Source organism: Mirounga angustirostris, unplaced genomic scaffold, assembly GCF_029215605.1.
Source record: "Mirounga angustirostris isolate CCGP_5_RB_7025 unplaced genomic scaffold, mMirAng1.0.hap1 SCAF_16, whole genome shotgun sequence".
Classification (NCBI taxonomy): Eukaryota; Metazoa; Chordata; class Mammalia; order Carnivora; family Phocidae; genus Mirounga; species Mirounga angustirostris.
This window is the reverse complement of record NW_026991724.1, coordinates 55627267-55639337: the sequence shown is the minus strand read 5'-3', so window position 1 is coordinate 55639337 and position 12071 is coordinate 55627267. Positions and strand designations below refer to the sequence as shown.

At 52.5% G+C, this 12071-nt stretch overlaps 1 protein-coding gene across 26 annotated transcripts in view; it reads left to right on the top strand.

Annotated features, from left to right (window-relative positions):
- LOC123856141 (KRAB domain-containing protein 5-like) overlaps positions 1-12071 on the top strand; it is a 119853-nt gene that overhangs the window by 11225 nt on the left and 96557 nt on the right. For 2 of the 26 annotated variants that reach the window (XM_064581858.1, XM_064581857.1), the window contains exon 1: positions 11160-11350. The exons of 16 other annotated variants lie outside the window; for them this stretch is intronic. In XM_064581858.1, coding sequence (XP_064437928.1) covers positions 11243-11350 — 108 coding nt within the window. In that variant the 5' untranslated portion in view covers positions 11160-11242. Of the gene's footprint in view, positions 1-11157; positions 11351-12071 lie in introns of those variants that run through there. 8 more of the 26 variants (XM_064581854.1, XM_064581855.1, XM_064581850.1 and 5 more) reach the window with 6 other exon arrangements.

The window sequence follows — 12071 nt, the reverse complement described above, 5'->3', positions numbered from 1 at the left end:
CCTTACTAGAGGGGTAAACAACCTTCACTTGACAATGGCAAGGTCTCCTTGCCTGTGAGTCTTCTTTAATATACAAAAATCCTTTTGAAACTTCCATTTCCCTTACCTTCCCCAACCCCATAGTATATAATCAGCCACCCCACACAACCCGGGGGCAGCAGCTCTTTTTGCCCACGGGTCCTGTCCCTGTGCTTTAATAACCGCCATTTTACACCAAAGATGTCTCAAGAATTCTTTCTTAATCGTCAGCTCCGGACTCCACCCCACTGAACAGCACTTAACATTCTAAAACTTCATCAGGTAGCATGACCTTCTTCTGGGAGCTCAGCTGCTTCGATGTTAATACTTTGCTAAGGGCCAAAGACAATCTTTTTTTTTTTTTTTTTTTAAAGATTTTATTTATTTATTTGAGAGAATGAGAGAGAGCACAGGAGAGGGGGGAGGGCCAGAGGGAGAAGCAGGCTCACTGCCGAGCAGGGAGCCCGATGCGGGACTCGATCCCGGGACTCCAGGATCATGACCCGAGCCGAAGGCAGTCGCTTAACCAACTGAGCCACCCAGGCGCCCAGGCCAAAGACAATCTTACAATAACATTATCCCAACCTCCCAGGATCCTGTGAGTCTACGTTAACATATAAAAATTCCTTTGGAAACTTCCATTATCTTTACCCCCCAAATATGTTAGCAATCATCCTCCAGGAATATGGCCCACCAATATACATCTGAAGGGTCTCATGATCAAGGCCTTATTTATTATTTATTTTTTTAAGAGAGTGTGTGAAGGGGGGTGAGGAGCAGAGGGAGAGGAAGAGAGAGAATGTCAAGCCGACTCTGCAATCAGCATGGAGCCTGACTTGGAACTTGATCTCTTGACCCTGAAATCAAGAGTGTGATGCTTATCTGACTGAGCCACCCAGGCACCGCATTACTAAGGTTTGATTAGACAGTAACAAATGACCTTTTCCTAACTACAGCTAGACCCCTGAAGGTCCCAGAAACCTTGTTTCCATAATACCTTGGGGGCTGGTGCTGTCCCAAACCCCATCCCGACTTGAAAGCATAGAATCTATGCTTTAAGAATAGCATAAGAATCTATGCTAATCTAAGCGCAGCTCTATCTGCCCATCGGTCCTGTCCCGTGGTTTAATAAAACCACCTTTTTTGCACCAAAGACATCTCAAAAATTCTTTCTTGGCCATCGGCTCTGAACCTCAACATTTCTATGTCATCATCACATTTTAACCATGTTGTATCATGTGACAAGATGTTTCTTTTTTCAAAGCTGAATATTATCCCAGCAATTTGGAGACCATCTTTGAGATGTTACTCCACTGACCACCACTCATCTGTTTGCTGTTGGCCAGGGCGCAGGGAGGGGTGCAAGATCCCGTGGCTCCTGGGGTCCCAAACGGACCAGTTTTGGCCACTCACTGCTGACAAAATCCAAGGCAGAAAGACACATTGGCGGGGGGGTGGGTAGACAAGAGAGGAAGTTCTTTCAGGGAGGCCCACACCGGGAAGACAGCCAGGTAATGTCTCAAAGACTGTCTCCAAAGTGCTGGAAATATTTCCAGGTTTATATAAGAAAAATGGGGGGGGGGCAAAAGTGAGGGGGTACCTGCAGGCAGGCAGCCAAGGTCAAATCTGTCCTTGTCTGGGAGTCCATCGGGGGTGGGGTCTTTCTGGCTCGGGGCGGTCCCGGTTGCTTGACCAGTAGCTTCAGTTCCCTTCAGGGGATGCTTTGCCCTCAGGGTCTTCCTGCTGAGCCAGGAGACAAGCTGGAAGGAACCCAGCGGGAAAGTCTGAGGTCAAACCTGAGGCAGCCAAGGTCGTCTTTCTTGCCTTTGGATTTTGTCAGCCGTGAGTGGCTGAACTAGGTGTGGGACCACTGGAGCCAGGTGTTCTTGCACCCTTGGGTCCTGGTTACAAAATAATTATGGCAGTCAATGGAATAGGATGTGGGAAACAAAGGTAGAAGAAAAATTACTAAATTTCCTTACTACCTACAGCCCACTGACGAGTCCATGAAATAGACTGACATTTCCCTAGGGACTCAACTGCCTCAACGTTGACACTTTGCTGAGGGCAAAAGGCAATCCTAGCCCAACCCCACCCCAGGATTCTCTTAAGTCTACTTTAACATATAAAAATTCTTTTGGAGACTTCCTTTATCTCTAAACCCCCAAGACACACGTTGGCAATCATCCCCCAAGCATATAACCCACCGATATACCAAAGCTTCTCCTGATAAGGTTTTATTAGATGGTAATAAGTGACCTTTTCCCAACAATAGCTAGCCCCCTGAAAGTCCTGAAAACCTTGCTTCCAAAATTCCTTAGAGACTTACACTATCCCCAGCCCCGTCCCAACTTGAAAGTATATAATGGGTCACTCGTCATGACCCCAGTGCAGCCCTTTCTGCCCACAGGTCCTGTCCTTGTGCTTTAATAAAACCACCTTTTTGCACCAAAGATGGGTCAAGAATTCTTGGCCATTGGCTTTGAACCCTAATGTTATTTCCTACATCATAATAAACACATTCCTTGGGTGCCTGAGTGGCTCAGTTGGTTAAGCGACTGCCTTGTGCCCAGGTCATGACTCTGGAGTCCCAGGATCAAGTCCCGCATCCCCCCCTTCCCTGCTCAGCGGAGAGTCTGCTTCTCCCTCTGACCCTCCCCCGTCTCATGCTCTCTCTCTCTCATTCTCTCTCTCAAATAAATAAATAAAATCTTTTAAAAAAATTAGAATGAAGAATTATTTTAAAAAATAAACACATTCCGGGCGCCTGGGTGGCTCAGTTGGTTAAGCGACTGCCTTCGGCTCAGGTCATGGTCCCAGAGTCCCGGGATCGAGTCCCACATCGGGCTCCCTGCTCAACGGGGGGTCTGCTTCTCCCTCTGACCCTCCCCCCTCTCGTGCTCTCTGTCTCTCACCCTCTCTCTCTCAAATAATAAATAAATAAATAAAATCTTTAAAAAAAAAGAAAGAAAAATTTTTTCTTTTGCCTTTGTCCTCCACATCAGTGAGAACACTTAACATGCTCTCTCCTAGCAAATTTCAAGGGCACGATACACTCCTATTAACTGTAGTCGCCATGCTGTACATTGAACAGTGCTCATGCATCCTGCATAATTAACCTTTTTACCATTTGATCAACATCTCAACATTCCCCCCATCCACAACCCCTGGCAACAAAAATGCTAATCTTCTCAATTTTGCCTTTTTTCCGATTCTGCATATATGTGATTTCATATAATGTATCTTTTTTTCTATGTGTGGCTTATTTAACTTAACAAAATGTCCTCCACTTTTATTCTGTTGCTGCAAACGGAAGGCTTTTCCTCTTTTCTGAAGCTGATATTAGATGAGAAGAGAGAGAATACCAAAGATTAACTTTTTATTTTTTATTTATTTATTTTTTAAAAGATTTTATTTATTTATTTGACAGAGAGAGACGCAGCGAGAGAGGGAACACAAGCAGGGGGAGTGGGAGAGGGAGAAGCAGGCTCCTCGCGGAGCAGGGAGCCCGATGCGGGACTCGATCCCAGGACCCCGGGATCATGACCTGAGCTGAAGGCAGACGCTTAACCGACTGAGCCACCCAGGCGCCCCATTTCCCACTTTTACAGATCTGAAAACTGAGGAAGGGGCAAAAAAAGTCTCCCATTGCATCCTAGAACACATATTTCCTGGCTTACTTCAGTTCTTATTCTGGTGATTCATTCGGATTTCAAAAAGCGTTGGTCTAGGACAGATGTTGGCGATAGGCCCATCACTTGTGTTTGTAAATAAAGTTTTATTAGAACACAGACCCACCTATTTGTTTACATAACAGATATGGCTGCCTTCATGGTTCAAGAGCAGAGATGATTCAACATAGAGATCCTATGGTCCACAAAGGCTGAAAATACTTTTCAGAAAAAGTTTGTGGACCTCCGGTCTAGGGCTTGGCAGGCCTGGGTTTTCTTTTTTCTTTTTTTTATTTTTTATTATTTATTTATTTATTTATTTATTATTATTATTTTTAAAGATTTTATTTATTTATTTGACAGAGAGAGACACAGTGAGAGAGGGAACACAAGCAGGGAGAGTGGGAGAGGGAGAAGCAGACTCCCCGCTGAGCAGGGAGCCCGAAGCGGGACTCGATCCCGGGACTCCAGGATCATGACCTGAGCCGAAGGCAGTCGTTTAACCAACTGAGCCACCCAGGCGCCCTATTTATTTATTTTTAAAGATTTTATTTATTTATTTGACAGAGACACAGCGAGAGAGGGAACACCAGCAGGGGGATTGGGAGAGGGAGAAGCAGGCTCCACGCAGAGCAGGGAGCCCTATGCGGGGCTGGATCCCAGGATGCTGGGATCATGACCTGAGCCGAAGGCAGACGCTTAACGACTGAGCCACCCAGGCGCCCCTCAACAGGATTTTCATATGTTAAAGACGACTCACAGGATATTGGAGGCCTTGCTATTGTCAAGGATGTTTTCCCTCTAACAAGGTATTAACATGAAGATAGTTGGGAGATTCCTGGAGGAGCATTACATTCAGGCTGCCTCAGGTATCTGTCAATGGGCTGCAGGTTATAAGGACATTTAATTGTATCTGCATTTCCTTCTGGAAACTAGGTTATTGATAGAAATGCTTTGTTCTTGTAGATTGCTAAGACATTCGTAAGCTGAGGGAGACTCATGCCTGATCAAAGTCAGCTATTTGTTTTTCCTTTCCTTAGTGTTTGGACAGCCAGGAGTGCCTGAGGAATGTTACATATGTCCCATGGCGGGGGGTTGTGGGGTGTCAGCTTCCCTCATCAACAGCATGTGCTCTTTCCTTTTTCCTGTGAAGGACTTCCCCCGTTTTGAAATTCTAAATCCCTGTGCCCTTATCTTTAAGTCACAGTGTTTTGGTACCATCAATCACCTGTCTTTGAGCCTCCTATTTTTGAGGTTCCCAAACTTACTTTTTCCCTTGTGAATCTGTCTTATGACAGCTTAATTATTAGATGAGCTAAAGAATTGAGAAGAGACAAAGAAAAGCGTTTTCCTCTCCTACACACTCAGTTTGTTGTTGAAAACTGACCTCCATGCTTCAGACCCAAAATGGAAGGTGAAGACAGAGTTGGGGAGAAAGAGGAACAGCTTTATTGTTTTGTCACCAAAGGAGGCTGCAGCAGGTCGGGGCCTTCAAAACTGCAAGCCCCCCCAGAGGCAGGGGCTGGGGTTTTGTGGGGAAATGCAGGATCTAGCCGGTTTCAGTTTCAACAGGAATTGTGTTTGTGCTTCCAGCTGTGTTGATCATGTTATCAGGGTGGAACCAGATTCCTGAAACAAAAGGCTGAGAAGATCAGCGGGGAGGTTTGCGAAGAGAGAAAAAAGTTCTCACGGCACTTGATTTTTTTTTTTAAGATTTTATTTATTTATTTGACAGAGAGAGACACAGTGAGAGAGGGAACACAAGCAGGGGGAGTGGGAGAGGGAGAAGCAGACTCCCCGCCGAGCGGGGAGCCCGATGCGGGACTCGATCCCAGGACCCTGGGACCATGACCTGAGCCGAAGGCAGACGCTTAATGACTGAGCCACCCAGGCGCCCCGGCACTTGATGTTTTAATGCAGCAATTTTGGTTTTTGTTAAGCTTCTTTAAAAGATTTTATTTATTTGAGAGAGCACGAGCGGGGGGTGGGGCAGAGGGAGAGGGAGAAGCAGACTCCCCCCTGAGCAGGGAGCCTGATGCGGGACTCGATCCCAGGACCCTGAGATCCTGACCTGAGCCAAAGGTAGACGCTTAACCGACTAAGCCACCAGCCCCCACGGTTTTTGTTCAACTTCATGCTTTTAATCAGTTTCAATTTTCGTCACCAGGACAAATATAGTAAGACCGTTTCGTATTTGACAGTGAAAAAACACTCAATATTTTCTAGAATGGCTTAAATAAAGAAAAAGGATAACACCAAAATTCAGTGAAAATGTCGAATTAGAATTCACATATATTGCCGATGGGAGTGTGAAAAAGACATTCACTTTGGAAAACTGGAGGTTACTTTCGAAAATAAACATTTACCTATGGAAGGGAAGCATTTGCCACCCCAAAATATGTCTCTTTGGCTTAAGGATTATTTTAGGGTGTAACTTTAAAGAAGCAATAGAGAAAGGAAAAACTCTGAAACCCAGTAGGTTTACTTTTTTTTTTAAGATTTTATTTATTTATGTGACAGAGATAGAGAGATTGCGAGAGAGGGAACACAAGTAGGGGGAGTGGGAGAGGGAGAAGCAGGCCTCCCGCCGAGCAGGGATCCCGATGAGGGGCTCGATCCCAGGACCCTGGGATCATGACCTGAGCCGAAGGCAGACGCTTAACGACGGAGCCACCCAGGCGCCCCACCTTTATTTATTTATTTTTTTGAAGATTTTATTATTTATTTGAGAGAGAGAGAGAAACAGCATGAGAGGGGAAAGGAACAAAGGGAGAAGCAGGCTCCCTGCTGAGCCAGGAGCCTGATGTGGGACTCGATCCCAGGACTCCGGGATCGTGACCTGAGCGGAAGGCAGTCGCTTAACCAACTGAGCCACCCAGGTGCCCAGTATGTTTACTTTTGTAAGAGATATTTGCATTTATAAGGGAAAGCTCCATTTGTAAGGCATCTCCCTCCGTGTAGCAGAAAGGGAGAATGTGTCATCCCAGAAACTCTCATCAGTGGAGAAGGCATGGATCTAAATCTGCTCACAACCACAGCCGTGGTCACCGTGCTTTGCCTGGTCCCCTCCCCAAATGCTCCCCAGTAGGATCACGTGTGGAGTTTCAAAGATGATCCTCACCGGCGCCCTCTCCCTCAGATTCTGTCCACTGGTGTGGGTGGAAAGGACAGTGTTGTGTTCATTGAGGGCTCCAGGTGATTCTAAGTGAACCAGGGTTAAGTACGAGGGCTTCAGGTTATTTTATGAGAATTGAGAGCAGGGGCGCCTGGGTGGCTCAGTCGGTTAAGCGTCTGCCTTCAGCTCTGCTCATGATCCCAGGATCCTGGGATCCAGTCCCACATCGGGCTCCCCCTGCTCCCTGGAGAGCCTGCTTCTCCCTCTGCCTCTCTCTCTGTTTCTCATGAATAAATAAAGAAAATCTTAAAAAGAAAAGGGAGAATTGAGAGCTCTGACTCAATTAGAGGAACACGGTCTCTGCGACATGAGTCTGGGAGGGTCAGGTCTGTGGAGCACAGGGTTCCTATTCTGTAGCTGAATTTGTGGGCGTCTGTAGGAGGGGAGGCCCCCCAAAAAGCAGAGAAGGAAAAGTCAGGGATTGGTTTCCTTGTAGGAGCTCAGTTTCTGAATAGCTCCTGACACAAAGGACTAGGAATTTGGGGCTTCTTTGCATTTCAAAGTCATGCCTGCAGGCGAGCAGTTTACAGGTGAAGAGGCTCTGCTGGGGGCTTTAAAGGCAAATGATCCGGTTGCAGCTGTGTGAGTTTTCCACAAATATCTCAAGAGGAAGAAATCTAGAGGACGAGGTGAAAGAAGAAATGGCTGCGAGTCAGGTAAGCCTTGTGTCTGGGGCCAGAAGCCGTTGTCACCTTTTTCTCCTAAAATTCCTTGCTTTTGGAAATTGCAAATGTTGGTTCCTTTACTTCTGTTGTTTCCTGCTTTATGTTTTCAGGTAATTCTTATTTTATTTTAATTTTTTATTTAAAGATTTTATTTATTTATTTGACAGAGAGAGACACAGCGAGAGAGGGAACACAGGCAGGGGGAGTGGGAGAGGGAGAAGCAGGCTTTCCGCCGAGCAGGGAGCCTGATGCGGGGCTCGATCCCAGGACCCTGGGATCATGACCCGAGCCGAAGGCAGACGCTTAACGACAGAGCCACCCAGGCACCCCTAAATCAAGGATTTTTTAAAAAAGATTTTATTTGACAGAGAGAGAAACAGCGAGAGAGGGAACACAAGCAGGGGGAGTGGGAGAGGGAGAAGCAGGCTTCCCGCTGAGCAGGGAGCCCGATGCGGGGCTTGATCCGAGGACCCTGGGATCATGACCTGAGCTAAAGGCAGATGCTTAACCAACTGAGCCACCCAGGCGCCCCTAGGCTGAAATATAAAAAAAAATAACTGAAGCAAACAACTTCACAAAAACACAGATGTTTGAGTAATGTCACTAACGTGGCCTATAAATATGAATTCAGAATCACATTTACATATTGGCCATAATAGCAGTCATCCCAGTAACAACAAATTCATGAAGAAACTTCACCTGTTCATGTCGGACTCCCGAGGCAAGGAGGAGGCACAGAGAGAAAGGAGACCACCTTACCCCCCTGGCCGCTCCCCCCCAACCCAAGAGGCCGTAGGGGCAGCCAAAGTAGGACTGAGCCCACTCCTGCTCAGATCTTCGGCTTCGTGATCACTGGAGGGCTCATCAAAAAGGACTGCTGGGTGCTGCCTCAGTTTCTGATTCGTGGAGATGGGGACCAAGGATTTGCATTTCTGGTAGGTTCCTAATAGGATGCTGTGGGCTCAAAGGTCACCCTTTGAGACCCCCCCGCCCCCCATGCTTGGGGCTGCCTCTCAATGAAGACCTTCATTCCTGTCTTCCTAAGGCCTCCGTCCCTGCCTGTCAAGAGGAAAAGCCATTCCTAACCAGCTCTCTGTCCTGGCTTACCTGAACTTCGTCAGTGGGGGTCCTGTTTTTGACCAGGCAGAATAATAGCCAAAGTGGTAAAAGACTCATTCTGGATCTGAAAACAACATGCATGAAGGAAAATAAAAGCATGGCAGCCCCCAGCCCGGTGCCATCCATAATCCCTGTTCTCAAGCTTTTAATACTGACTCAAAACCCCGGGAGGTTCAAACCCTGGGAATTCGCTTCTCAGTCCACTGACAGCTCATGCAGTTATTTCCTGAGTCCCTGGTGACATCTGCAACAGAAAACAGAACGCCAGAGCCCTTGGCCTCCTGGAAAGGCCAAAGGACGGGTGGCCGTCAGCCCTGCTCCTGGGCTTCCTGAGGGAGGAGGCTGCTGCCCGAACGCTGGACCTGAAGCCCGTGGTGGCCGGAGCTGCCCAGGACGGCACTGATCCCAGGGAAGCAGGTCTTCGCCATCGCCCGGAGGTTGTCATGCATTCTAACGGCCCGCAGACACAGGCCATCCTTGGGCAGGGCCCAGGGGAACAGAAATTTTAATAATTGACCAGCAGTTGGGAGGCCGTGCCCTGCACTGCAAACGACACTGAATTGAGAGCTGAGCCTTTTTTTTTTTTTTTAAAGATTTTATTTATTTATTCATGAGAGAGAGAGACAGAGGGAGAAGCAGGCTCCCAAGGAGCAGGGAGCCCGATGCGGGACTCGATCCCAGGACACTGGGATCATGACCTGAGCCGAAGGCAGACGCTCAACCATCTGAGCCACCCAGGCGCCCCAAGGGAGCTGAGCTTTTTATTCTAGTTTCACCGTCCTTATCTGGCTGTGTGTGATCCTTTCAGTTTCTGAACCTCACTACCTGTCTGTGGAAGGGGTGAAGGGGGCAGGGACTGGTGGATCTCCAAGGTCTTTACAACTCTGACAATGTTGAATTATATAAAAATGCTATAAAGTCCAGTTTCCAGTCAGGAAGAGCAGAGGGGACTGGGCCTGAGGCGCTTGAACCTTGGGGTCTGGCCTGGGGGTGCTGGGATCAGGAAGGGCTTCCTCTTTGCTGTGTGCTTTCCCACTCACAGGGGCAGGCCCTGGCCCAGGTTACCGGGCCTCTCCGCCTCCGGGCCTCGCCCTCAAGTCCCACCTCCCCACGTTCAGGCTGTAAGACCAAAGGCACCAGACTGGCCATGTGAAGAACAGACACTGGGGCCCAGAGACTCCAGGAGGGGCCTGGAGAGTCACACATTAGTGTGGATGTTTGGGGTCCCCCATCCCCACCTCTGTCCTCACTCCTTCCTCCTCTAGGTCCTTCCTCCACCACGTCCCAGCTTATCTCTGAGACACGTATAGGACATTTGCACATAAGGGTGACTGCGACAGCGCTCCCCCCGCCCCTCCGCCTTTCATAAAAAGGCTTCCTTAAAGTTTCAAAATAAAATACAAAGAGCAAAAAGGGCCTGATCTCGGGGCCACCTGTTCTCCCCAGGAGAACGAATCTACACCTCCCACTCGGACCTGCCTGGGAGTTCGCGGGGCCCCTTCCCGGCCCCAGGCCCCTGGGCACGTCCACCGTGTACGAAGGGGGACAGGGAGGGGACGGGAACAGAAGAGTCAACTGCCGGGACCTCCCGTGACGGAGACCAGAGAGCAGGGGTGCCTGACTGGGGGGACAGGAGGTCTTCGGGAGGAGCAAGGGACAAAGGTGCCCAACGCCTTGCCGAGATCGGGGTCCGGGGAGGCGGGAGCGGCCGCGGGGCGCGCGGTCCCCAGAGCCCGCCCGGGAGGCTGGCGCCGCTGCCGGGGCCGCGGCCCGGCCCAGCCCGCCTCGGCCTCCAGGCCGCCCTCCCGCCCGCGGTCCAGGCGTCCCCCCCCGCCCCCCCGCCCCCCCGCCCCGGGCGGGGCCGTGAGCGCGAGCCCCGCCCTCCGCGGGAGCGTCCAGGCCTCCGAGTGGCCGGGACGCCAACGAGGACCCGGCCCGCGCTCAGCAAGCGGAGCTCGGTCCCGGCCGGGGACGGGGTCGGCGCGGCCCTCCTGCCCTAAATCGGACCGTCGGCACCGCCCCCCGCCCCGGGCGGGGCCGTGAGCCCCCGAGCCCCGCCCTCCGCGGGAGCGTCCAGGCCTCCGAGTGGCCGGGACGCCAACGAGGACCCGGCCCGCGCTCAGCAAGCGGAGCTCGGGGTCGGCGCGGCCCTCCTGCCCTAAATCGGACCGTCGGCACCCCCGCCCCCCCCGCCTCGCGAGGCCCGGGGCTGGCAGCCCTCCGTGCCCGCGCTTGGGGACCCCTCGGGACACGGGGGGCCCGGCGCGGGGCCGCCCGCGCTGCAGAGCCGAGGGGGGCGCGCGCCTCCCGCAGGGCAGCGGCCCGGCCGGGGGGCTCCGGGGGCTCCGCGGGGCCGCCCCTGTCCTGTGTCCGCCCGGCCGGGCCAGCCGGGGCAGCGGCGGCCGCGAGCGCCGCGGGAGGCGGGGTCGGCGCCGGGGGGCGGGCCGGGCCGGCGAGCAGGGGGCGGAGCCTCCCCGCCCGGCCGCCCGCCCGCGAGGCCTCTGCGGCCCGGAGCCCTGCTGCCGTCGCCGCGCAGCGCCGCCGCCCGTGGGCCCGCGGGGTGGTCCGGCGCTCCCGGCGCGCGCGGAGAAGGGATGCGCCTGCACGAGGGGCCGCCGGAGGGTGCCGACCTTGCGCGCGGCCCGCGCGCCCCCGCGCCCCGCGCCCCGCAGGCCGCGCCGGCCGCCGCCTCGGGGCATCAGGTACTGGCGCGCCCGCGCGGCGGGTAGCGCGGCCTGGGCTCCGGGCGGCCGGGCGGGCGGGGGCGGCGGGAAGGCGCGGCCCGGGCCCTTCGGCTCCCCGGGCAAGCGGGGCGTCGCCTAGGAAGGAACAAAGGACCGCGGGGGAGCCGGCAGGGGCGGGCCGCCCGCCCCTGGGGTCTGGGCTCCAAGCCGCCGTCCTCCGCAGTCTCCGCTGGGACCGTCCACTCTGCGCGCCCGCTTCAGCCCAAGCCCTCCGGGCCCCGGCCCCGCCTGGCCCGCGTCCCTACCCCCCCTCTCTTCGCACCGGTTTGTTTTTTAAGATTCTATTTGAGAGACAAGCCGGGGGGCAGGGGCAGGGGCAGGGGCAGAGGGAGAAGCCTGCTTGTCGCTGAGCAGGGAGCCAGGTGCTCGGCTGCACCCCGGTACCATGACCAGGATCATGACCCCAGCTGGAAGGCAGAGGCTTAAGCCCCTGAGCCACCAGGCGCCCATCAGTTGTCAGTTGGAAGTCCTGCAAGTACCAAAAATGCCCCCTTGGTGATCGTTTCCCAGGGGAAAGTGTCGAGTCCAAGACGCCTATGGCTGATGGGCTCCGGTCCTGGGATATCAGTGAAGGAAGCCAATTCCCATTTAGGCCCCAACTGGTTTATCAGCTCTGTGTAGACCAGGATTAAGAATGCACAGATACCCAGCATGAATTGAGGACCAGACCAACTCTGAA